Source organism: Acanthochromis polyacanthus, chromosome 12 (assembly GCF_021347895.1).
Source record: "Acanthochromis polyacanthus isolate Apoly-LR-REF ecotype Palm Island chromosome 12, KAUST_Apoly_ChrSc, whole genome shotgun sequence".
Classification (NCBI taxonomy): Eukaryota; Metazoa; Chordata; class Actinopteri; family Pomacentridae; genus Acanthochromis; species Acanthochromis polyacanthus.
Window position 1 is genome coordinate 25860355 of NC_067124.1, and position 27462 is coordinate 25887816.

The 27462-nt window shown below is 40.5% G+C and overlaps 1 protein-coding gene across 1 annotated transcript; it reads left to right on the plus strand.

The window, feature by feature from the left end:
* Nucleotides 1-4167: 4167 nt before the first annotated feature.
* etv1 (ETS variant transcription factor 1) lies at nt 4168-27092 on the plus strand. Its single transcript, XM_051957051.1, is given in 16 exon segments — nt 4168-4792; nt 5048-5150; nt 5687-5777; nt 6112-6159; nt 10514-10567; nt 16279-16408; nt 17624-17812; nt 19517-19617; nt 19620-19772; nt 22410-22487; nt 22580-22600; nt 22603-22629; nt 22740-22839; nt 22841-22907; nt 24272-24373; nt 25237-27092. Coding segments are annotated over 16 exon segments (1620 nt in total). The 5' UTR covers nt 4168-4658; the 3' UTR covers nt 25459-27092.
* The last annotated feature ends 370 nt before the right edge of the window (nt 27093-27462 follow it).

Below are 27462 nucleotides of genomic sequence, written 5' to 3' on the forward strand. Positions count from 1 at the left end.
TGTGGTTTGACTTGCAAGTTACCAACATTTTTTTCCTTCTGCTTCTCAAGATTATGATTTAAGTGATTTCAGATGGACACACATAGTACACACAGTGAAACTGAAATTTAAGTTCTCCTCACTCTTTGAAATTAAAACTTTAATGATGTTGCAGCCACAATATTAGACAAAATCTTTGGTGCTGAAAATTGAAGGCGAAGTGCCAAAAACTGTAGTTCCTTAAATGACCACCTTAAGCAGCTGCAAAAGCAAGTCAATCCCCATAGTCCCAATGTTAAAATGTCGAATTTACAAAAGTAATAAACATGTTTAGACCCTGATACAAATAACGGTTTTGGTCTCTATAGCTAATATTCCTGTCCAAGACCACTGTACAGATGTTGTTTTTTTTTTGTTTGCTTGTTTTTGTTGGGGTTTTTTGCATGATACAGCAATTTAAATTGTGTGTTTGCATTACCTGTTGTCAGTGGTAATGACAACATTATTTGGTTGTTACTGGGAGAAAAAAATCACCAGAATTTGTGTTTTGTATCTCTGGGCTAGCAAAGATTGTACATATTTCTTCATATTTCAAAAGGGTATCAAGTAAATTTGCTCACATTTTCAGATACAGAGTTTAAGCTTTGAGCTAAGACCTTTTCTCAAAAGAAAAACATGATGTGGTTAGATGGCACTATGTTGCTATGATTAATACAGATTCCCCTAGATTATATGTTTATTTATTCCAACACCTGCTGAATTATTGTGAGCTCCTGCACATTTGCTGTTTATCCTGCATCCTAGAAAGGAAATGTGTCTAATTAACAAATTAGCTGTTTCTTTCATGTAATGAAAAATGATCAAAATGCCAAAACTTACATCAACAAGTTGTAACCTGCTGATAATTTTAATGCATATAGGGACACAGGGAGGGTTAAAATGCATCCTAAAAAAAGAACTGAACAGTAATGATGTGATTAACTTCTTAAAGATTGTTGGAATTTAAGTGATAAAAAGAACTGTCGCCAGTGCTGATTATGTGCATATCAAAGATTACCAACCCCTCTTTCTGGTGATTACAATTTTAGCCAAATAAGTACACACTAAACACAATCTGAAAAGGTCTATTGTATTTCTTGGAGTGCCACTTGGTTTTTCAGTGTTAGATGGGTGGACGCCTGCACTTGACCTGCGTTTCTTCGTCTTCGGGGTGTTCAGCAGGAGTGACACAGTACTTCACTTCACATCCACTTCACCTGCCTGATAAGGGAACCCTGCCTGGATCCAAGATGGCACCAGCGTGACCACTACTGACTTCCGATATGTCCGTCTTTCAGTCAAATCGTTTGAAGTAGAGGTAAAGTTCTCTTACAACTGGCCTGTATTGCTGTACGGATATCTTTGTGGATTGTTGCATGGTGGAAATAGATTTTACCCAGTTCCAACTTAGTCCTATATATTGATATAAAGAAGTATACTTTGTGGTTGGAGTTGATTTCCTTTTCTTTGTACAGTTTGTACACTGTTTCTTTGTCTCACCTTTTTTGGAAGCTTATGCAATCACATTTTAGTACAAAGTCTGGTAATAGATTTATGTATAATATTTACTTTTAATATTTTTTTTGCAGGATTTCCTTCTAATCTAAGCAAATAATAACAATATAAGGTGAGAAGGAAAGACAAATTCTATGTATTTCAGGACACTCATTGGATTCTGGTTGAAGAAAAATTCCAATTCATTCTTGAACAGGAGGAGAAGACTTTAAAGGAGCAACAGGATGGATTCATTTCTTGCTGCTGTCAAAGCTGCAAGTATTGTTAGTTCAAACCATTTAGTTAAACTGCTGTTCTTGCGTTCACACTATATTTTTACTCTAAGCATTTCCCATTTTGCCACTCAGGATTATAGTTAAAATAAGGTTGTATAATAGATTATATTTTAAACTCATTGAATGCAGCATATGAACAGTTACATAAATGTTATTCTGCATTTGAGAAGTGTTTGTGTTACTTACTAAACCTCATTTTAGGAAATATATCACTTCCCCAGTCAACAGCACACTGTGGCTGAACTCAGCAACTTACGTGTTTATGTGAATAAAAACATCATTGCTTCACATCTGGACACACAAATACTCCTATTGCTGATGTCTATATTTGCTGCTACTGTATATGTGTGGACTGTGAATTCACTTAATGAATATTGTTAATTAACCATTAAAACTGTTTTGTGATTACGGTAAACATGCAAGTGATTAAGTAATTAACAGAGAACGGCTAAAAAGAAATTTCTTGTTGAAGTTATTTGTGGGTAATTTATTTCAGGAGTTATTAATATTGCATTTGACTCAAAAATCAGGATATATCCTCTCTCCTGCATGACAACACACGGATTGCTTTCAGCAGTAATTGGTATGAATATCAGTATTAAACCAGTTCTGGCATAGATTATTGATATGAGACCAAAACTCAGTTTTATAGTACTGCTGAATGTTCTGGTATTACAACTATTTTATTATATGTACTGCAACTCAAGTTGTTTTGCGTAGCCAGCAGAAGTTGTTACTTTATTGCTGTGGGTATGTACAATCATAAAATGTATGCAAACAATGGATTTCAGCCAAGCTGAGGTAACGTTGGATTACCTTAAATTTGCATTCTTTCTAATGGCCAACAGGGGGCCACTCCTCTGGTTGCACAAGAAGATCAATTGCATAGAACCCTGAGATAATGAGCCTGCTTCTCACATGAACTGTTACTTCAGTAAACATTTCTTAATGGGTTCATGGTCTCAATCACTAGTGTCAAGTCTCCTTTAATACGGCATGGTGTTATTTTTGTAAATTCTGATCCTAGTCAGGCTTACTTAGAATTGCAGCTGTCTACGAACTACGTACTGTTGCAGGAAGTATGCACCAAATTGAGACAAACTACTTTATCACAACATTGTGTTTTAAACGTCACAGTCTGAAATGAATTTCATTTATCTGTACACGCTCAGCAACTCAAGCTTGCAGACATTGTTAGTGTCATATATTTTCAGCAAAAAATTTTGTGGGTCAGAATGGTCAGAAAACCAAGCTGACTTGCATACCACAAGATGCAACCAGACATAGAATGACATCCTGGTATTATTGACATACTGTATGTGAGCATGCTGAAAAATTTTTCCCGGCAAACCACAGAAAATATTAGTCATCAGTCATCATGAGCAGTTTCAAAAAAACAAGATGGCAACACACTAAAGCCAAACCCAAGGCTTCAGAGCAGTTCTCCACAGACAAGGGGTATTTCATTACTTTCAAATGTAATATAGGATGGAAAAGTACAAAATGTTTTCATATTATTAATGGTTATTGTCTCGCAATGTTATGCTAAGTTCCTAGCAGTAGGCTACCTTGCTAGCGTAGCATTCAGTGCATTAACTGGCGAGCAGGCCATCCTGGAAAAACTCTAGCGGTTATCTTAGCACAAAGTCAGCATCTGTTATGTTCCCAGCAGTTGTTAATGTGACAAAATAAGGACAACTTAGTCAGAACATATTTGGAAAGGTAATCTTAATGTCAATATATCAATTTGTGCAGTGCCTATAATTGTGGAAAATAAATAATATAAAAAAAATTATACAAAGTGGAATCAAAGTTTTTGAAAACAGGAATATGTGCCTGTTAATTAACCCATCAGCATTATTATCTGTCACACATCATCCAGCAAACAACTGTGAAGTTTACAGTTGTGTTCATTAATATCTTTATCACGTTACATTTGCCACAACGCCCACATAAAGATTTTTAGAAGGGAGTGCGGAGCAAATGAGAGCAGAGCGCCCATGTGTGCTTAGAATTATGTGAATGAAGTTGCTAAACCTTCACCACAATATCTGGACTTCACTTATATAATAATACACACATTCCTGTTTATGGGTTGGACTTAATTAATAATATAATTAATGACACAAAAAAGTAAAATAATAACAATAGCTATGCACAAACTATTAGGCATGACTGTGAAGTTAATTTTAAAAAAAATGAAACTGTGTTTGTTTTAATTTTTTCCTTTTTTCCTTATCTTTTGGAGTAGCTGTAAATGAGTGTTCTTGCTTTGGCCGCTGCTCTTATTTAACATGTGCGTAACGAAGCAATGCTGAGGTTTTGGACGCCCTCCTCGGCTGACCTGAGCTTCACTTCCAGGTCAGTGGCTTCTGCAGGTCCTCGGCTCTCCCAACAATGTCTCCCTTACAGAGGAGGGAAGAACTGGCTCTTCAGCAAGTCCCTCTGGAGGCTCTTCAAAACACCGTTACCATGGACACAAACTTGACCGGGAGAGGAGTGAGTGGTGCGTTTGTGTGTACACACTGTATGCGAAGAAACCGAGAGGGAGAGTGGGTGAAGACAGGACTGTGTGTGAGAGAGAGAGAGAGCGAGAGAGGGGGAGTGCAGGTGCAGTCTGCATGTGTGTTTAAGTGTAAATTTAAAAGCAGGGGAAAAAAATAATCCGCTAAAGTTTGGTGCGTAATTCCTGTTTTTAATGAAGAGCTCCAAAACTTGAAGCGCAAATATAAGCGCATGGTGTTGTCAGTGACTTCTCCCGTGCCTGAAGCCGGGCGTGATTGACTGCCAGCAATCTGATCCAGTGAAAGGCATTGACAACCAATAGGAAGCGGAGTGCGGCTTGTTTCCATGGGAGGCCCCGGGAGGCGATGCCAAGCGGCTAGAAAGCAACACAGTGAGCGGGGTGAAGCGCAGGCTGCAGCCGCTACTGTGGAGATCCTGCAGCCGCTCTGTGGCACTCTGCACACGGATGAAGTCGCTGGGTGAGTACGTGTAGTTTCCATACTTCCTCCGCTTTATAAGTGTATTACGTAGCGGACAACCTTTCGGTGCGCCCTCTAGCTCGGCGCGCTCCTCGTTACGCACCAAACGACTAAATTGGCAACTTAACTTTGCAGCATTGCCGGAGGCGTTGTCGCACAGAACAATACAAACGGGGTTTCTCAGTGAATAAAACACAGATGAGAAAGTGTCATTCATGCTCTGCTTCTTTCTGCTTTCTGTCTGTGTGTCTGAAGGGTGACGGGACGGGACAGATTGCAGCTTGCTCGCCAATTGCAGCCACCACAGTGCAGAATGGATGGATTTCACGACCAGCAAGTGCCTTACTGTAACTCCAAAGTGAGTGATCTCTGCCTTCAAAAAACACTGAATCAGTTTATAATGCACTCCTCCTTGTCTTCATCCAGCTCCCAGTCTCTTAATGAAGATGTTTCATCCTGATTTGTCTCTTTCGCAGCATCTTCAATGTTGTTTCTTATTGTGAAAGTCTGTTCTCCCTCTAATTCCTTCTATTTGTTCTGATCCCATCTCTGTCTTTCTCTCTGCTGCTGCCAAGACTCATTTCTCCCTCAGGGACCATTTAAGTTTCCTCTAATCATCAAAGATAAACAGCTAAACAAGGTGCCCACTACTTTACACAGTGTTATCGGTTATGCACCATGTTACAACTGGTTAATTATGTCTGATATGTGAAGCACAGGCCCCTTTTGCATGTGTCAAGCTTTGCAAGTGTGTGAGGCATCAATGAGTGGCTCCTTGAGGCTCTTTCATTCGCTATTTCACTTGCACATGTGCTGCAGCCAACAACAGAATCGCTGCTCCAGTGAGGAAAAGAGAAAAAAAAATTGATCTTTTTTTTTTTTTCCTTTTTTCAGAAGCTGCAAGAAAAGGCAACGAGCTGCGAGAGGCCAGCAAATGACAGAAAGAGAAAATTCATTAAGTCCGACCTGGCTCTGGACACTGAAGGTAGGCACAGGACAGAGGGAGAAGTTAATTTCACGGCTCCTAAACATTTAGCAAAATTCAATTGGTTTGTGGCCACCTGTGCTGCTAACTACAGAATCTCAATTACAACACAGCGGCCTGTGATGATTCTCACAAGCTTCTGTCAGTGGTCAGAGACACAAATTGACTTGTTATTAGCTGCACACATGCCCACTGAGCTCCAATGGCATATCAGCCAGCTATAATGAAGCAACTTGTTTCTGATGCTTCTCCTGGGCTTTGACTGCGTTTTTGTTTTTTTGTTTTTTTTAACTGCCTTCAAACCTCATTCTCTGCTTTGGTTTTTCCCTTTCAGAGCTCTTCCAGGACCTCAGTCAGCTGCAGGAGACTTGGCTTGCAGAAGGTGAGTGCTTTAAATCTCGAGCAAAAAGGAGGAGAGATGGGTAAAAATGGATAGGTTGTGAGGGGGGAAAAAAGCTGCCTGGAGTTACATGCCTAGCGTCGCAGTCCAATTAAAAGCCTGTGTGGAAGAGGCACCTTGTGTGTCATGCATACATTAGAGACTGCGAGCGAGGGGTCTTGAGGGAGACTGAGGAGGCTCTACCCAGAGAGTGTCATCACAAATTACCAGGAGAAGGCTCTCCGACGCTCACTGTCTCTTCTGCTTTTGGCAGGAGCTAACGCGCTGCACGCCAGCCGCCACCACTACCTCCACCTCCACCAGAGCTCTGCTGTAGTCCACCAGCTCCCTCTTTCTCTCTCTCTCATCTGCTCTCTCTCCCCTTTCTCTCTCTCTTCCTCTCTTTCTCTCTCTCTCTCTCTCTCTCTCTCTGCTTCCTCTCAGCACACCTCTCTATCTTCTACAGCTGTACCATCACCTTGTCTTCTTCAATTTCATTTCTTGGCGGCAAAAAAAAAGAGAGAATGGATCTATAATTTTTTTTTCTCGCAAACTTCCAAAACACCAGTCAGTCTCTCAAAGCAACAATTGATTTTTTATTTATTTTTTAGATTTCTCCATCCATTTCTTTGCTTTTTCTTATTTTTTTTTCTCTAATGGCAAGACTTGCTCATTGTGGTCTAACTGAGACGTGATGCTTCAGGATTTAAGTGCGAGCGTCCTCTTTCCGTCGTGTCTGCAGCACAGAAGTTTTGGTTAGTGGTGAATATTGTTTGTCCTTACTGTTTTTTTATGTGCATGTGTGCATGTTGGTTACTTACTTTAATATTGCATGTAATGTGAAAGTTCATACCACTGCCGTAGAAGGATATTTTAGAATTTTACAGTTAAAAGTGTGACATTTTGGAGGATATTTAAAGTAGTATTTGATCTGCTTTGTCCCTTTACAAGCAAATACGACTGTGGAGTTGTAGAGTGTGAAAGCGCACGGTTGCTTGAAAAGTTATTTCTTGTTTACAAATCAGAAAAGTAAAACAAATGAAGTTTTTCCTGTGAAAAATGGTGTAAAAATTAAGTTTGTAAATCACTTTGCTACTTTTGTCACTGCAGTTGTAAAAGCATTTCCGTCTTTGCTCTTCTGCAGCTTATTGGTTTATGCAGACGTTGTGACAAAAAAAAAAGGAAAAACTCTAAATGTATTATTTAAGCTATTCTTAATGTGTAAATTTAACATTAAAATTCAAGTAATGAAAAGATTGTTTGGGGAAAAAATGACAAAACTGGAGTTGGGGATGTAATTTAGTACTAAAATGTTTCATATTTAAATTTGGATAAACAAAAATACAGGACAGAAAGACAGAATGAGCACAATTTCTTTTGCTATATTTTTTAATTTGTGTCAAACAAAGTCAGTTACAATTTGTGAATTTAGAATTTTTTTGTTCCTATTATACGTTGGCAAGAATAAAATGCTGCCCTGCTCCAGAATATTTCTTTTTCTTAACAGTGCACACGTAAAGCCATAATTCTAGTCGGAAAGTAGAACTCTAAAGTGTGCAATATAATTGAATCAACTTTAATACTTTATTTTAACAAAGGATTGAGTTGTAATACATCCACTGGAAACGTGTCGAGAGAAATTTTGGCTTACGCCCTCCGCGCAGCCAAAAAAGACTCAATCATTTATGGGCTCCATCTATTCTTTAACACATTTGAAAACGCTCGCAGTGCAATCCAAAGCTTTTAAAAATGAGACGTATTCTTTGAAACTGATATTGGAAGAGTTGAGCCGACTCTTAGCAGCACTGAGGTGAGATGAGGCGTCGCGCCGCACACCGCAGGGTGTGTAAAAGAATCACGATTTTAATATTTCAGTATCCAAAGTGAGAAAAGAGACAGCGGCTGATAAGAGGTATTACTGTTAAGGATTACAGTTCTGCCTGTCATGGATCAATGTGATGATGTGCGCTTCAGGATTGTAGATTTAATGAATGACTTCCTGTCCATTAGGATGAAAAGGAATACCTTCCCATTTCTAAGATTTATTAGTTCAGGTAATTGAAACAAGAGGAGGAATTATAGCGACAGACTGAATTTCCGACTCCTAAGACCGAGAGGTTGAAGGTTTGTCATCTGACAGGCAAATGTTTGACCCCTCAGACCACAGCAGCCCTCCTTTCCTCCACACAGGGTTGTGCACTCGTTTAAGTGCCTCGAAGAAAAACATTCTCACAGATTTCTGGCTTTAAAAGTGCATTTTCCTTTGTTAACACGTGAAATTCAGGCGTAGGTAGCGTTATTTGTCTTGGAAATCAGCAGGCAAAATGGTAAATTTGTTTAAAACTCAATCCTGCTCACTGCTGTGGCAACTTAAGAAAATTCCTCTGATAGTCTCAGGCCCCTTGTTTACAACCTTTACAACTTCTCCCTTTTTTTTATCCTTCCTCTTTTTCCCCTTCTGTCCTTCTCCCCCGCCCTTTTTTTTTTTTTTTTTTTTTTTTGTGAATGGCGGCAGATTTCCAGCTCTGCCGTTCTCCCCAGGAGTTTGTTGCAGAGATCAGCTGGCTCATTCACAGACTGAGGCCGGTGACTCATCCATCCTGTACTTCCTTTTGGACACTGAGACATTGCTGTTTTCTTTTTTTGTTGTTGTTGCTGTTGTTTTCCATTTGTCCTCTCTGTGTCTCTGTCCAAGTTCTGTTTTTTAAAGTTTTTTGTGAGGGAACGCTTCCTGGGTTGTGTTTTTTTCATTGTTGTGTTGGTTGGGCACTTGAGTTGTTGAACTTTTTATTGGAAAACAGACATTTTTAAGTGTGAAGCGTTTTGTAATGCCTGCAAATGAGTTATCATAGGAAATCTTCCTTTTATTTGCTCTTGATTTGTTGCATATTCAGATGTTAATGTCATGGCCCTTTAAGAAAGCATGCTAGAAAGTGGAGTAATACAGCAAAGTAGCTCTTTGTAGAAGGTCTCATTAGTTGTTCTCCACTGACAGTAATTCAAACGGGCTAAAATATAAATTGTGTTCAAAAGAAGAGTGCTGACATCGTCAACTACACAGAATCTAAAATGAAGTGACTTCTGCGTCTTTGTTTGCTGCTCTGTTCAGCCGCTTAACATTCTTTGAAAATATGGAGCAGTTTCTCCTTTTGAACTGTTAATTGTTTACTCTCCTCAATTCACACCTCTGCTGAGGAGAAAAACATCCCTGACCACATCAAGAATGACAAAAATGGAAAATCTGTAATTTTTTTTTTGAAAATCGCTCAGCATGTCAAGGCATGTTCCTGATCCTGTGATAATGAGGATCCACCTCATTGTCTATATAAATAGATGTGCTAATGACACATTTAAATCTCTCTTTTTTTATTTGCCTTTTGCTTGAGAGACTCAAACTTGGTGGACACAGAACTGTCGCTGAGTGTAAATAGGTGTGTATAAATATGTACATGCCTAATTGGAGCCAGAGTGGAGCAGGCTTCATTATTTTAGCATTAGCCTGAGTGCAGGGGCGTTTGAAGCGCAGGTGAAGCATTGCAAGGTTTGGAACAGACCTAACTCGGTAGGTACAGGTGGATTCACCAGTAGGGAAGAAGCCAATTAGATACTGTTAACAATGGGTGTTTGGCTGCTGGCAAGAAGTGAACGATGAGGCTGCGGAGCAGTCAATGGACAAGGCGACCTCAGGAAGGGAATAGGAGGGAGACGGTCACCTAAAGCAAAATATTTTCTCCCTCTCAAGCGGGAGTTTGTTGGAAAATTTTAGTAGTTTTAGTAAACTGTGGAAAACATTTTGGTGGAAGTGTTTCAAGGTTATGTGGTGTGTTTTTTCCTGGTTACTCATGTGTTTTTCTTCCTGTTATTGAATAGTAAAAGTAGAAATTAATATTTAACCTCTTTGTAATTTTTAAAGGGTTGTGCATCAGTTACTGATACAAGCTGGATGAAAATAATATCGATATTGACAAGAAGTCAGTAAAGTGAAAATTGTGTGGTATGACTGAAAGCTCTGTAATTTTCACTAAAATGATCATTAAAATGCTCGTTTTGTTTTAAATAAAATAATAATTTCATAAGGTTATCACCACGACTATGAGGATGTTAAGGCATTTAAAAAATATGCATTGGTGCAAGAGTAAAAATGAACTAATTCTATTCCCAATTTCCTGTAAAACATATTTTTCACAGCTGTGTTCTTCAAGAGGCAAACAATGCTGGGATAGGCCAAACTATCATCCCAGGAGGCTTTTGCCAGGGGGGCAAATATTGGACAGTAAAAGAGCTGTGATCAGTGCTGCATTGTCCATCAACATCAGAAACAATCATCCCCTTTCTTCTCCTCTGTTTTTGTCTTAAGCTCAAGTTCCCGACAATGACGAGCAGTTTGTTCCAGACTTCCAGACTGAAAACTGTGAGTAAGAGACCATGTCGCTTCTCTCTGCCTCTGTGTGTGTGCGTGTGTGCGTGTGTGCGTGTGTGCGTGTGTGCGTGCGTGCGTGCGTGTTTTGGTGTGAGTGAACATCTGTGCTGTTTTTTTCCGCTCGTCCCAACTGGTGTGTTTGTACTCGTGGAAAGTGTCGGTGTGTGTTTTTCCGTGTCTCTCAGTCCCCTCACCTTTGCTTGCACAAGTGCTCTCTGGAGAGCTGCAGCAGTCTAGTGGGTCTGCAGACAGGTGCCTGGGTGGAGGGTTATCTCTCTGTTTGTGTCTGTCTCGCTGTCTCTCTCTTGTTGCTTGTGAACCTCTCCCTGCCACTGAGATATTATTGCACTGTCACTTATTTGCATAAGGAAACATCAAAATATTGTGGTTGATTTTTTTTAAGTGGTTGAAGTGATATTTTTAACTCCAGGTAGTCCAAACTGCTGTCAATTGATGGCTGTTTTGAATTTATTAAAATAAAATCTTTTCAAAGATGCTCCTCCTTGACCTTTCCTCGAAGTGCTTTTTGTGCAAACCATCCAGTGTGGTTACATTTTCTAAATCAGGCAGTGTAATATTAGTTACTACTACATCTATCCTTGGCTGGCCTTCTTGTACACTCCCCCAACCTTCACTGGGGATTTTACAGCATGAAAGCAAGCATGGATTAGTTTTTTTGTTTGTTTTCTCCTTCTCTACATATTTTATCCCACAAAAAGAACAAATTCTGTTTCTAAGAATACTTCCTTAAAGTTCGAAAACATCCTCTAATGTCTGACATGAGTCGCTTTTGCGCTCTCAGTGTAGAGGATAGGGTAGTTAGTCGTACTTCACCTGGTTGTGTACGGTGGTTGCACATGGGGACTGGTGACTTGGCACGGCCCATTTCTGGAGGAAGTAGTGCCAAGGTGGGGACAGAAATTGAGTGAGTGGAGCTCAGTGGGACCCGGAGCGAGCACATGTCTTTCAGAGGAGCCAAAATGCACATGAAACTGTGAGAAAATACACAAAACTGCATGTCCACACCCTGCGTCTTCCCTATGTCCTCAACGCCCTTTAACCTGGAAATGAAAAGTTGAACAGAAGGCAGAAGTTAGATTCTGATCTGGAACAAGGAGGAAAGATCACATCTCATATTTACAACCTTAATTTCAGTGTAGATGAGAAAGATTTAGTGGTCGCAGCTAACATTTTGGTAAAATTAAACTGGGATGGTTCACAGCCCTTGTAACCCCACGTGACCCAGATAATCATGTAGCGGGTTCCTGGTGGTTTTTTAGAGTTTTCTCTGTTTTTTGCCATGACTGCTTCTACGTTGAAATGGCAAACTTTAACAGCTTTGGTTGACTGGGAAAATGCTATAGTGAAATTAATTTGAGCAATTTTATGACCCTTACATTAAAAACACATTTCTTTTAGTTGAAATCAAATTCAACTATAGTTCAAAGACCACTAAAAAATACAATTAAATTTACAATTTCCATTCATCTGACTTGGTTTTCATTGTTCAGAACAGAACAACAATGAGCTCAGCAGCTGTATTGCAACCAAAACAATCTAAACCTTGGATTTGAATTATTCTACCCTAAAATCCAAGATGGAGGAGCGTTGTGGTGTAGAGCAGAGAACCAGAGGTCACCAAGACTGTCCTGTTGTCCTTCAGAGGTAGCCAGGGGTGGGTGGCCATGGTGGCAGGAGACTGCTGACCATCTGAATTGTCCTGTTGGCAAACCTGCAGCAGACTGGAGAGGCACTAACAGATGGCAGGAGGGTGAGGGCACCGTGGTTGGGCGCTTGAGCAGGCATCCCAGCCGGCAGCTCTCCCATATGGGTTTCACCAGGCCGAGAGATGGTGAAATAGAGAGACAGAAAGAGGTGAAGGTGGAGTGAGACGCAAGAAGAAGTTGTACCTAAAGAGATGAGACGACAGAGTGAGTAGAAGGTGGAGATATTGTAGTGCAACAAAGCAGTTCTGATGGTGACTGTTAGACCCGTAACATTCTGTATTTTCAACAACAATGAACCGATTATTACACAAAGTAAGGATTGTGTAACCAAAGTGTGAAATACAGTAGCTAATCTGTCCGCGAGTTAAAGAGTCAAAAAAAAAAAAAACAGCACTGGGTGACATATTCCTTTATTACGATCAACGTGGGCACTGTTTGGCTTCCATCAATTCCACACACACTGCAATTTGGCCATAAATAACCATCAAAGCGCTACATGTGCAGTAATCCACAGCTGAAAATAGTGCACTGCTCGGTGGTGTTGGAGCCGCATTTGTTGGCAGTGCTTAACACTGTAGATTATTTTGAGTAAATTTCAAATCCACATCTGAATAAAGTCCCTTAAAATGCATAATTTTACCTTGCTTAAGTAATTTTTTACTTGCATGCTTATTTCAGGAAATAGCTTTGTACAAAAATAAATTACTAAAAAAGCTTTATATATATTGTGTTTATGACCTTAGTGTAAGCTCATTTAGTTGAGGCAAACTGCCAGAAGAGTAGGGTTGTGTTGCCTTAATTTTTACATCGATTTTTCAGTAAAACAGTGCAATAAAATAAATGCATATATTATTTCCATATAATATACATAATATGTGACCTAAGTGTGTGTTTAAGTGTGTGTGTGTGTGTGTGTGTGTGTGTGTGTGTGTGTGTGTGTGTGTGTGTGTGTGTGTGTGTGTGTGTGTGTGTGTAGTTTTCAGAATATCCTAACTAAACTAACATTAATCAAAAAGAATGTAGCACAGTTAGCATTACCACCTAATCTTTTGTGTTGTTTGTGTAGTCTGTGCTAACAACTTGGTCGCAGTAGCAGATAGTAGAATAGTAGTTTAACAAAATGTTCTGATAGGAGTGTAATTCATTTAAGAATATTATTTTTAGAATGTAAAACAAAATATGAAAAATGTTTGCTATCCTGAGAAATTCCCAAAAAGTCAGTTTTTTGTATCTGTACTATCCAACTGTAGGTTCATGTCCGTGTCAGTATAGCAAACATTTACATTTAAATGTTTCAATATTGTTTTCAGTCGACAGCTCGAATGAGAATAACAAGTGGAAGCTGAAGGAGGGGAAAAGAAAAAGAGATCTGCGTTGAGGCATACTGTAGATTCAGAAATTGCATCAGAAAAGTGGGTTTAGGATTTTTGTCCCTTTGCTGTTATTTTATATTTTCACGGCCTCAGATTCATCACCTCTCTCTCGAGAAGCTGTGACTGTTTCCCTCAATGTCAACTTCGCACTCTCCATCTATGCGGCAGCGAAGCAGCATGTGAGCGGCCTCGAAGCAAAAGTGTCCTCAGGCTGAAGGAGGAGAAGGAGAAATTTCTTTGTCTCAAACTCCAACACAGATGCTTACCATTAGCATAACTTAGCAGGGAATGAAGGAGTAGAGGAGGTGTAAAATGACACGTTACCAGCAGATCCGAGCCTCCGTCATTTAACAGCAAAGGCGAGCACCTACAGTAGGTGAAAATGGAATGGAAGGTTTTTCGCTGTTGCCAAAAGACCTGTATTTTTTTATGAATGGACTGGAGAAATATCTGCCAAACGAAGGCTCTGGTTCTGCCAAAACGCACAATTTGTACCTCAGAGTAAACAACAGTTGGGGCCAAGAGTTCCTTGATAGTGTAGTGAAAGGATTGGCAAACAAATTGCAACTAAAATGAAGTTATTAGAACTGAGGGTTGTAGGAAAATAAAAAATAAAAATGAAATCTTGAATGTTGAACTGTAAAATATTGCTTCCATGAAAGACAAACAGATTTTTCAATATTTAAAGCAAAGATTTCTATTCAGTCTGTACTGCAAAGACCAAATAAAATTGCTAAATGTTAAAGTCAATCGCACAGAAAAGGAAAAAAAAACAACAACATTTGCATTCGAAATAGACCCAGTAATTGTTCTAACTGCTCCTTCTTTAAACACCCTACCATCTCGGGTAATCAATATGTAGATAATGAGAGCAATCAAGCAGTGATGGGCATGACATTCTGGACTAAAAAGGAAGTCTCTGTTTTAGTCAGAGGCAATGCCCTCGCTATTGATTTGTGTACCTTGGCACCCCACTGATGAAATCTATTGTGACATTTCCATTTCTAATTTAAGACCCTGTGCTGCGGCACATGTGAAGCCATTGTTAATGGCTGATGCGACGTTTGCAGCTAAGCACAGTATTTTTATGGTTTTATTTTATATTTATATCTAAGCTGAATAACCCAGAAACTGACTCATCAAGAAAAAAAGTATAACAAGAGGTGAGCTGCAAACAAGAAGTCAGAGGAGTCAGCTCTAGGACTAAACTCAGAAAAACAAATTCCTGTATGTTTATTGTCGTTGGTAATTAAAGTGGCGCTGATGGTGATGTCGACAGGCAAAGCTGAGGTATTGTTTTGACTTCATAAGCTCTTAACAAGGCTCTGCCATGCCAGTGTCGTCAAAGGTCTCCCCTCAGGAAGTATCTCTTTGACCTCCGATCGATGACCTGGAAAGGTCAGGCCCCCAGCGAGGGCTGCGAACAACCCCTGAGCTTTATCGTGCCGGGCCCGTGTGGCCCGTCCCCAGGGGCCCGGCTGTGCGTCAGATGGGGGTGTTGGCAGATCGACCCCTGCTCGTACGGCAGCTGTCAGTCAGCCGTGAGAAAACTCCCCAAAACATCCTCCTCTCTCAGCTCCTAGCAGCCTCAGAGACCTTTCTGACTGTGGGCGTATTTAAAAAAAAATATTCCCAAACCACAGATTCGAGTCTCTTTGGTCATCGAATGTCTAAATGTTTGCACTCAAACTGGATTAAGAGTTGATGAACTTCCTTTCTCCATTTATAATTTCTGGTCACTTTGTTTTTTAACCCAGGAAAAGGCCACCTCTCAGCCTGAAACATCAGTCAGAAATCCCCGTCTTTAGCCTCGACTGGCCCTCTCTCCTGTTTGACAGAGCGCTGTGGGATGGCTGCACTGCTGCTTTGTGTGCAGTCGCGGTGAGACGGCGATTGGCAAGGCAACCTGAGTCTGACTTCATTCTGACTGACTGGGTTTTCGTCAGAGGCGCAGTCAATTGGATTAGCGTTGATCATGACTCAAGATGATGGGATGTTAATCAGGACTGATCAGGCACTTAACAGCCTCTCAGATGCATGGGGCTCGCTGTGGGGCCATAGGTAGAGAGCGCAGGGCCCCCTTCAGATCAATGAACCCTGTTGTTGTCGTCTGGAACGTATTGACAGCCAGCTGAAAGCAGATAAAGCATTTAGAGGAGCTTGCTGCACACCCAGTTTTATGATTGTCATATTTCACTAACTGAGTCGCCGTCAGGAAAAGGCCGAACAAATGAGATTTGAAGTGAATTGTTTGTGTAAGTGATGGCCTGAGATGTCAAATTGTTTGGCAGATGGATGCTTGGAAAAGCCAGTCTTTTACCATTAATTTATCCATCACAAATTCAGTTAATCTGCACTGACTTCGTGTACATTTGCAATACCTGCAATACAATACAACTGTTTTTGAATCTGAGGAAAGCTGCTGGTATAGTTGTAATCAATTGTTTCTTTTACCACTTTTTCACCCTGGAAAAAATAAGATTCTGCTGTTGATATCAAAACACCAGAAACTTTCAAAACATTGCAAAAAAAATCATTTGCACCTCCACCTTGTCTTTCAGTCTCTAAATTTTCTTCTTCTTTGTTCCTCCCCCCTTCGTAGTGGCTTTCCACGGACTGCAGCTGAAGATCAAGAGGGAGCTGCACAGCCCGTGTTCAGAGCAGAGCTCCAACTGTAGTCAGGAGCGGCCCTTCAAACTCCAGTATGGGGAGAAGTGTCCGTACAGCATCAGGTGGGGAAAACAGTTCAAATGTCTTTTACAAATACATAAACTATTCTTATGAAAGCTTCCATCACAGTTGCGAATAAAAGCAAACACTGAAAAGAAGCCGCAAGAACAGCCACTGCTATTTCAGCATCTCAAAAAAAGCAATCTTGTATTTTGTATTGTCAATTATTCAGTTCAACATCGTATTTTGTGTTCAACTGAAAATTACTTTGCAGACACTTGCTTTTCAAAACCAACCAACCAGGCAGTAAAAACAAAGCACTGATATACGTACAATCAGTTATTGTAAATAATTTTCCAATGTTCAACTCTGTATTGTGATTATTTTTTATTGGCCTGAAAAAGACATTTTGCATGCTTTTGCTTGCTATCACAAATTAAATGTATCAGAAACTGCAGGCATCTCTGTCTGTTATTTAAAATGAATCCGAAGCACCTTCAGAAAAGATTCACATGTACAGTCATGTGAGTGTCTCCTTTTGTTCACTTTAATGAACATTAACAGGTCCTTGGGATGCAAGTGTTGCTTAGTTACACTGAACTGACTTGATTTGTACCACATGGCACCCGATCTACTTGCATGCTGCTATAATGACATTGTATGTTGACAGTCTGTGATTCATTTGCTCATCTGGTGACATCTGCTCAGATGCACATAGAGAACAAAAAAGGCAAAGTATATCATTTAGTTGATGTTGCTTTACATCAAAATTCCCCATGATTTATGCTAAGAAATGTTGTAACGTTTCCTGATATATTCATTGAAACAAGTCAGCCCTGCTCTGAGGTGGCTTTTCTTTGTATTAAAAAAACTGAAGGAAGGACGAATGAGTGCTGAACAAAAGAGGTCAGTAATAGAATAGACATTTTTACCAAATTCCCTTTTAAAAAAAACACCAATTTAAGAAATAGCAAAGCAACCATTCACACAACTCTAATCTGATTAAAATCTGTTTAATCTGTCTTTTGTACGACAATTTGCAAATATCTTTCAAGCTATTGTACAGAAAATATGGTGAAATTAAGATGAGACAATAGCAATTCTCCTTTCTTATTTGGAATGGACACATATGTTTAAAACCTGAAACATTCCATTCACAGCATCCAATTCTGATATGAAGCTTCTTTTCAGCACAATTAGAATACATTACAGATCATATGCTGAGCTCCTGCAGTAATAGAGGCATCGCTGACTCTTGTCTCTTGCGTTCACCACAGTGCCTATGAGCAGAAGCAGCCCACAGGAATGAAGCCCTCCAGCCCAGTGACGCCCCCCTGTAGCACCCCTGTGTCCCCCCTTCATCATGGCTCACCCACAGCAGCCCCGACACCTAAACCAGACAGGACCTACGCCCACATACCGCCCTCGCAGCCTCTCCCTGACAACGCCTACTCTATGGACCACAGGTACTGCGCCTGCAGCCTTTTACATTTACATCGCATTTACATGTGGGGCTTTTAGCTGGCGGTTGTGCTCATAACGTATTAGAATAAGGTCACAGCAGCAGATGCACATCTGAGTTTTAGTTGCAGGAGAATTCCATTGGCTAAGTGAATCCTCAGTGGGCGGGGCAAAAACAGGAACTTCTCTCACTGCTAAATGTGGGTGACAATGGCATTTGTATTTTAGTATTTAAATTTCAGTGTCCTCAAACAGATTTACTGATCTTAGAGCCAATGGTGATGGCAAAAACATTTCCTTTGTGTCATCCTTTGGTGACATTCTGTATAAACAAATATGCATGAAGCACAACTTTATTTCTTTTTAATTTACAAGTATGTGTTGTATATACAGTACTAAAAATGGCAGCACGTCTTTATCTGTATGCATTAACTGCTTCTGCTATTCATGTCTGCTTTAATAGTAAGGATCATCTATTATCACTCAATTGTCCGATATGGTATTCAGCTGTTAACTAGTTATTATCAGTTTTGTTATTTGCTTTTTCAGAACTCGATAAAGTGAAAGAATTTCCAAATTTTGTTGTTGTTTTTTTTTAACTCTGAAGCGGCCACCTCTCTATCTGTAGTCACGGCTTTCTGTTCTTGACCAATGAACCAACCACAGCGCTGTCTGATTGGCTAATAATAGCCTGTTAACACTGCAGTAGAAAAATGAAAAAGCTCAGTTTTAATCATCCGTTCATCCATTATCTATACACCACTTAGTCTTCATTAGGGTCACGGGGGCTGAAGTCTATCCCAGGTGACTCCCTGGACAGGTTACCAGTCTATCACAAGCTGCACAGAGACACAAACAATCGCACTCACATTCACAACTCGCACTCACATTCACACCTATGGGCAACTTAGAACCACCAATTAACCTCAACGTGTTTTGGACTGTGGAGCCAGAATGCCCAGAGAAAACCCACAAATGCACAGGGAGAACATGCGAACTCCATGCAGAAAGATCCCAGGAAGGCCGGGATGCGAACCAGGGATTATCTAGCTGCTTGGCAAGAGTGCTAACCACCAAGTCACTGTGCAGCCCTCGGTTTTAATCAAGCATATAAAAAACATAAATCAATATTGACATTTCAGTGAGTTTGTATGAGTTAAAATTTAACACCAACATTTTCATTTTTACTGTAAATGTGTGTTGGTTCCAAATATTGGTTATTGGACTCTTTGATTGTTAACAATTATAATCAGCCTTTAAAAAAACCCTATTGGTCAACTCCTATTTGTATGTCTAATGCGGTTTGATCGTTCAATCTGATTTGTCACCTTTGAAAACTGAGATCAGAGCATGGAGGTTATTTGATTAGTCAATTAAGAGAAATAAAGTAATATAACACAGATAATCAGTTAATCCACTCATGTTTTCTACTTTGGTTGTATGATATTATTACCTGTCCATGAATGAGAATGGGCTTAATTAGGTATTTTGTGAAAGCTAATAAGCCAGCAGACCTTTGAGCTTATAATGTTTTGTCATAATGTCATATTCAAGTCGTGCAGCTTTATATAAACTGTCATGCATCCTTGAATTTAGAAATTACTTCTTGATTGTTTTTCATCACTGATTTTTCAAACAGAATTAAACTAAACAATATCAAATGTATGTCTGCTGTATACTGAACACATTGAATTTGTCTTGCGGCTCAGATTTCGACGTCAGCTCTCGGAGCCTTGCCACTCGTTTCCCTCTCCACCGACGATGGCTCGGGACGGCCGGCCCATCTACCACAGGCAGATGTCTGAGCCTAGCATCCCTTCCCTCCTCAAGGCTTCAAGCAGGAGTACCCCGACCCCCTCTTCGAACACCCGGCCATAATGGGAGCGCCGCTTCCCCACGCTTATCCCGCCGGCATGATGATCAAGCAGGAGCCAAGGGACTTCACCTACGACTCAGGTGAGAGATGTGAAAAAGTTTCTGGTGTGTGGGTGTTACTTTCAACTACTCCGGGAAGTGAAAGAATCAAGAAGTGTTAGCAGTCTTTTTTTTTTTTTTTTTGCTACCAGAGCATTATAATTTCAGGAATGGAAGAAGACATGGTAGGAGGGGGTAGCGTTTATTAAGTTTGCCCATTATTAGGGCAGGGGATCTGGTTGGACCGGGTGTCTGCGCCGTTCGCCATTTCCTGTCGTGCTCTAATAGAAAAGAGGGGGGCCTATGCTTGGTCACAATCCAGAATCTGCCCTCCCACGCTTGTCCGCTCCCTTTGGTCAGAGAGTAAAGGGACCTAATCATCAACCCGAAGCCTCTGTGGAGCCTGAGGCTACATCAGGACATGAATGGACATTCACCGGACTGCTGGGTTCATTCACAAGGCGACAGCGAGACCCAGGAGAGGCAGAGCTTGAGGAGAATCTGTGTGGCCAGTCAGGATGAAATGAAAGCCCTTACCCAGAAGAAGAAAAAAAAACACTGTGGGCTTCTTCACATCTCTTTTACTGTATGTACACTTTGTTTGTTTCCTTACAGCAGCTCGGGCAGTTTTTTGTCACCGACACCAGACAGCTGTGATTTTTTTTTTCTGGGTGTTTTTCTCGCTTTGCAGTGGCAGGTTTACTTTGCTTTAGATGTGTTTGAAGAGTTTCACAGCCGCTCGTGGTTTTCAAATGCTAATAACACCACTGGAAAAATTTCAGAAAGAAACATTGATTTCAGTGTAAAAACATCCTACTTTATGATGAATATTCTCTCATTGTCTGTCAGGTGATTCCTTACTAGTAGCTCAATTGCTTGCACCAATTAATATATCATTTAATTTCAATTTTAACCATTATTTTTCTAAATTGCACGAAGTACGTTCAGTGTGCAGGCTTCAAATTGACTGTTTTATCTACCTGACAGTCTAAAGTGAAAGGTTATTTTGTTTTCAATGACATAAATCTGAGATAAACTGCATTTAACTAGTAAAACCAGATAAACTAGACTGCGTTTATTGCTTGATAAATAGGTTAAATGATGATCAAAATTGTTAAGTATGACAAGCAACCAGCAGCAAACATGTTAAAGACGGCGTTCAATAAAAAGATTATGAACAAATAGAAATGTATATTTAGTTAATCGTAACAAGAGGTCCTTGCCAGTGATGTATTCCACTGCTGTAAATCCAAGATGGAGCATCAGAGTGAATCTATTAGCAGTCACAGTGGAGCATGTTGACTGGAGCAGGCCTGTTGGAAAGGATGGGAGGGGAGCTGGTAATTTCATTAGCAGCAATTTCCTCTACACCAGCCCATTACTTTGATGAAGCTCAGAGAAATGTTTATGGGCCTGAAATGAAGGGCCTCAGTCTGTTTATTGAACATTCACTTTGTAACCTGTTTGGGGCGTTTTTTGATCACAGCAGCTCATCTGTGTAGTGGGAGGTTCGGGACATGTACAGTAAACAGGCAAGTCAATGGGACAGTGTGAGGAAGCAAACTGATAAAGGAAGGGTTGTGTACAAAACTTGCATATGAAATTAGACATTTCTAGATCAATTATTTAATCACGCAGGAAGGCACAAATAAGTTAGTTTTCATGAAATGATTTATCAGAATCTTGATTATGTATTAAAGTGTTCCAGTGTAAAAGTTTGATATCTTCTTCAGTCCACAAGTTAATGAAGGAAAGAAAAGATTGAAAAAAGAAGCATTAAAGATCAAAAATTGCAGTATTGCTAAATACAACCCAAATCACAGGAGCTGCAAGTCATATTCTCGAGACGTACAGGACCAGAATACATCAAAAGATTTCACAATCATTTAAGAAATCAAAATTACAACTTCCAATGAGATTGGGACTTTTTTTACAGTTACAATATCTGCTAGAATAATCCGCAACGTAATGTTTTTTGTGTTCAGCCCTCAGATTGAGAGGTTGACCAGAGAAGACAAAGTGAAACCAAACCTTTTATTACAATCAATCTTGTATAAAAACTGTGTGACATAACTTTTTCCGCTTGAGCCCCAACCACTCAAAACCAGTGAGAAGTGTGACAAGAAAAATAGAAAACAAAAATTTCTCGCGTTAAAATAACCCAACTAATGACTAATAGTGTGTTTACGTTGGATGCAGTCACTCGCAGTTAAGACTGAGAAGAGAAGTTCTCAGGGTCTCTAAATCCAAAATGACGACTTCAGAGCCATTCTAGCTAATATGTCGCAGGGAAAAACGTCAAAAAAACCAACACCTGCAGGTCCGTTTAGTTTTGATCTAAAAAAGTCTGTAAAAGCATCATCTTGAACCCTCGCATTATGGAAAAAACTTACATCATGTCAGCTTGTGTTTTCACGCGAGCGCCGTGTTTTATTCGGTAGTAAATCTTCCTCTGAGTGGAGACGCCCGCAGTGTATATTAGCAGTGTGATATAGTGAGCTCGCCTGTGGCTGGGAGCCATTGCAATGCCGATGCTGGAGGGCATTTTCTTTAATCAGAGCCAGTGGTGCATTGAGTGAACAGGCTTTGACTGCTCTCAGATAACTGAGATAGTGTTCTTAATGCTGCCTTTCGGGCCCTTTAACACCCACTCTTGTTCTTGCCTGGCTTTCAGCAGAAAGTGCCTAGCCTGCCATTCTGTCTACTTACGGCAAGACGGCTATCTGGCTCACACTAACAGGACTGAAGGTACCAGCGATGATACGTGTGGATGTTGTGATTGTGTATTTACCGCTTTTCCCTGAATGTTGTATCAAACACTCCTTTGTGATGTGTTTCCAGGTTGTATGTTGATAAAGTGGCGAGACACTTCTACGACGATACTGCGTGGTGCCAGAAAAGGTCGAAGGTGAGTCGTCCTGAAGAAGATTTTAATACTTTTGAACATCACAATGAAGCTAAGTATTTTGATGCAATCTTTAACTTTCGTGCAATAAGCCTTTCTTGTACCTCCTGTAGGCGACATCAAGCAGGAGTCAGGCCTGTACCGTGAGGGCCCATCATACCAGCGCAGAGGTTCGCTGCAGCTTTGGCAGTTCCTCGTGGCTCTACTGGACGACCGTCCACTCTCACTTCATCGCCTGGACCGGTCGTGGCATGGAGGTCAAACTCATCGAGCCAGAGGAGGTGAGAGACTCAGGATGCATTATTCTATATATTAATTTACTATTTGTTGTCTTTAGGTTTCATTCTGTATTCATTTTTTGTATACTATTAGGAGCATGCCTGTTGCATTTTACTATACATATTGGCTTGTTTATGTGAGACATAAACCTTACAAAACTCAAACGATCATCTGATTAAGTTATTCAAGAAAAAAAAAAGGTTCTGGTTTGTTTTTTTATTATTATCAATTAAATGTCTTTGGTTTTGTTTGAATGTTGAGCAGAAAAATTAGATTTTTAGGGCTTGTTTTGGCAGTTTGTCAGTTATGTTTGATGTTTTCTTCACTCGAATTACTCAATAAACAAAGAAGATCAATTGTGATTAAAATAATTGCTAGTTGCTTCTCGAAATCCTGCCAGTGCCAGGTAAAAATGTGTGTATTTGCTAGTTCAAAAAGCAACACATGTGCGATCCATCAAATCAGACGATGTCAGAGAAGAACATTTTAAAAGGAATGTGTAAAGTCCTCTGCTCTTAAAGTGGCCAGGCTCGGATTTGCCGCAATATGTTTTGTTTTTTATTCTTTATTTTGCATTCAGCCACATCTAACCATCTGACCCTCATGGCTTTGCCCCTGCTAAATATTTCACAGGACATATTCCTTAAAATATAACCCATGTTGGTAGTTGGGCCTTTTGAAATGGAACAGAGGCTGCGTCTGTGTGCGCCCACATCACACACAGTGGGGCTCAGTCACTGTTGCTCGCTGCTGGAGGGGGGAGGATGCAGGGTGCAGGGGGGAGGAGAGCCTGGCAGTGGTCCACGCAACCCCATGGTGTGTAGAGGCACAGGCCAGCTGCAGCTGACAGGGGGGCCCATTCATGCCATCAGGTGACCAAGCGTACTCGCTTCGGGACGCCGCGGACGCACGTTAGCTTCTGGCTCCGCGGTGGGCAGGTGTAGCGGGTCAACGGCTACGGGGACAAAAAGACAGCAGATCCACTGATTGGGGCGAAAAAAAAGGATCATATGGGGCGAGGAAGAGTGAGAGTGGGAACTAGAGTGAAAAAAATCCCAGAGAAGAGGAGCTGAAGAGAGAGCTGTGGGTTTGGACTGCGAGGCCGGGTGGTGGGTGGTCTGGTAGACAGGTGCTGTAACATCTGCTGCCTCCTCCGCTGGGTGTGTGACAAGCTCCTAATGAACACATCCCTGGTCAGGTCTGCTCACGCTGGACACACTCTAATTACTGTTATTAGGAGAATATGGATAAGTTTATTTAACATTTCAGCTGCTGCAACATTCTCATCAGGAAGTGAGGTCGGCCGTGCACGCCTATGTCTGCCACGTCTGTTTACTGACCGGCTTTGTGCTGTTTGTGTGTGAAGGTGGCACGTCGGTGGGGTATTCAGAAGAATCGACCGGCGATGAATTACGACAAACTCAGCAGATCGTTGCGCTACTACTATGAGAAGGGAATCATGCAAAAGGTAAATGAGAAGCAAGATCTTCAACTCCAGATAATATTGTGTTTTAAAAAAAGATCACAAACAACACTGAAGGGGATCCAGAAGTCACTTATTCTTTGCTGTCATTTGCACATTCTGAAAACAGCTCACCATTTTAAGATGAAGCGCTGCGAGCTTTTACACACATTAAATGAGCTGATTGACACCACCTGCATTAAAGCAGCATCAGGTGTTAACTCCCCTCCCCCAGGTAGCTTATAAAAGGAGGAGGCAGAGCAGAAGTGGTGGAACTACTAAAGAACAAGAGTCAAGACCTTGTTCATTTCCTTCTATTTTGTTATTTTTGTGTTTTCTGAGGTATTTCTGTTCTTGTGTTGCTTTACTCCCATCACAGCAGATGCTTTTCTGCTGTGAGCAGCTCCTCAATTCCTTTATTCACTAGAGTCCGTCCACAGGCAGCTGAAGCAGAGTGTTTTGTAGGATGAATGATTGAGTTGGTGGAGCTCAAGAGCTGCAGCATTTAGGTTTGCATGTCAGGAGTTTAAATTGAATAAGGAAGTCATTAGGGGTCAAACAAACATGAAGTCTGAAATGATAAAAAGTGCTCCTCTCCACTTCACCGTGCTCTCTTCACCAATCATTTTCAGCCATCTGAGCTTCATTGGGTGGTAGCTGGAGCTGAATTTACTCAAATCTTATTCCACCCGAAGCCATTTCCGTAGACTGACTTGAGACATGAGGTTAATAAAATAGTATTTGTTTATAAAAATGAATCTTTTACCCATTGAGGGGTTCAGATGAAGAGTTGCATTCCATAGACAACATATTTAAAAGAAGATTTCATCTTACATGTGAAATTCTAAGTCGTGTCCGTCATCTTGTAGGTGGCCGGGGAGAGATACGTGTATAAGTTTGTGTGCGACCCTGAGGCCTTGTTCTCCATGGCTTTTCCTGACAATCAGCGGCCGGTGCTGAAGACGGACATGGAGCGGCAGATCAACGAGGAGGACACGGTGCCACTGTCGCACTTTGACGAGAACATGGCCTACGTACAGGACGGGCCTTACTGCCAGCCGCACCCCTACAGCGAGGGCTACGTTTATTAACGTCAGCCCCCACAAACACACACACTCCAACACCTCCACGCTGCCCTCCTTCCTGCCCCCCACCCCCTCCAGACGCCTGAGACTCTCATGTCCTCTAATTCACAGTCGCTCCGGGAATAAGACTGAACACACACATGCAGCGGAGCTCCCCTTACCTCTCCCGCCTCGTATAGACACACACTCACACATCCTCCTTTTTTGCTCTCGTCTTTCTGGCATCCAAGCCGCACAGCAGAATGGAGAGTGCACTTTATGGACAGGAACGACGCGGTGATAACCTGCCAGGGGCTAGCTATGTGGTTGGCTTTTGACCGTTGTTTATGTTTGTACATTAATGTGGGAATCATTATGTTATTTTTTTTTTAATTTTTTTTTATGATTTTGAGCATGTGCCCGCCTTGTGAGACTGGACTCAGCGGCTAATTCACGGTCACCCCGAGGTGAAATTCCTAAACTTTGATCTCCTGCAAAAGAAACAGTCTACACAGCAAATGGAAGGATGACCCTTTTTATTTGTTCGACTGTCGTTTAGTTTGTCCCCAACCATCCTGTACTGGAAACGTGTTGTACCGATACTTTTATGGTGAAGTGACATGAATATAGACTTGAAAAAGTAATGTGATAAAAAAAGAAACCTTTAGCTATCAGTAAGAACTGCCTCGCCACCAGTCTGAACACAGCACCTCTGTCTGTCGATGATCCCTGCCACCCCTCGTCCAATCAAACTTTAGATCTCATCACGTAGGTGTTCTTGCTGTAACAACATAAACTGCACTGGATCGTCCCCTCGACAGCTAAAAACACATGGTGGTTCGGGAAACATGAGACTGCGGCACACAAGGATGCACCGAGGAGACGGATGGATGGATGGAGAATACTTTTTTTCTGCATCACAAGTGACCGACCTGTGTTTAGGATAATCGATAAAGCTTCAGGCTGCTGTAAAATAACTCATTCACTGTAAACAGCAGTTTCCTTTGTATTCTGAAATGCATCAGAGCAGTAGCCATTCATTTTGTCATTCAGGTGTTCAGTTTTTCGATGAACAGATGAAGTGTATGTACAGATCAAGTGAAAACAGCAGTTCATTCACGTTCAGGATAACGTTTGCATCCCCAGAATAAAAATAAAAAATAAAAAAATACAGTTGATTTCATTGGCATAGACAATAAAAAGCAGAAAAAAAAATTAAAAAACTAAATTTTCCTTCATTTTTTTGTTTTGTTTGTTCCAGGCAAACATAAGGTGTATATTTTGCTTAAAAACTGTTGCTTTGCCATTAATAGGTTGCTTTTAGATATAAGAATTATTTAGAGGTTTATAATGTGATTAATAAAAAACTCATAATGTTTCATTGTATAATCAGGTAAATGCACATTTTGTTGCTGCTTCAAATTCTAAGTGTATTTTCTAGTCTTAAAATTACAAGAAAGAAAAGAAGTGTGGCAGCTATGGCCCGCTATTCTATTCTATTTCTCTTTTTTGAATTTTCACTTTGTTTTTTTATTATTTTTGTTTAATTTAAGCATTAAAAAAGAATCTGATCTGTCTCAGTTTTGTTCTCGAGGTTCAAGTGTATGGGATGGGATTGGCAATAGGAAAAATTCTGTAATAAAATAGCTCTGAAAAACAAAGGTATGACCACTTTTCACATGTTTTATGTAACTGATCATTACAAAAAAGGTTGTTGCGAAGAAGTATTAGTATTTTCTCTTAGCAGATTTATGTATTGCTTATATATGATGTTAAAAAAACCAACATTTCCCTTGTTATTTCCACACTCACATTTATCGTTCATCACAACTTTCTTGACAGAAAAGAGGTGATAAATTTACATACCGGAAACGGGTTAAAAAAATACAAAAACAAATATGTGTGTGTGTTTGTCTGTGTACAAAGACTAATAGATTATGGACTCTTGTCAAGTTTCAAGTTGGAGAGAAAACTCACAACCACAAAGCATTTAGCCAAAGTGACACCTGAGGAAAATCAATGGCTAATTGA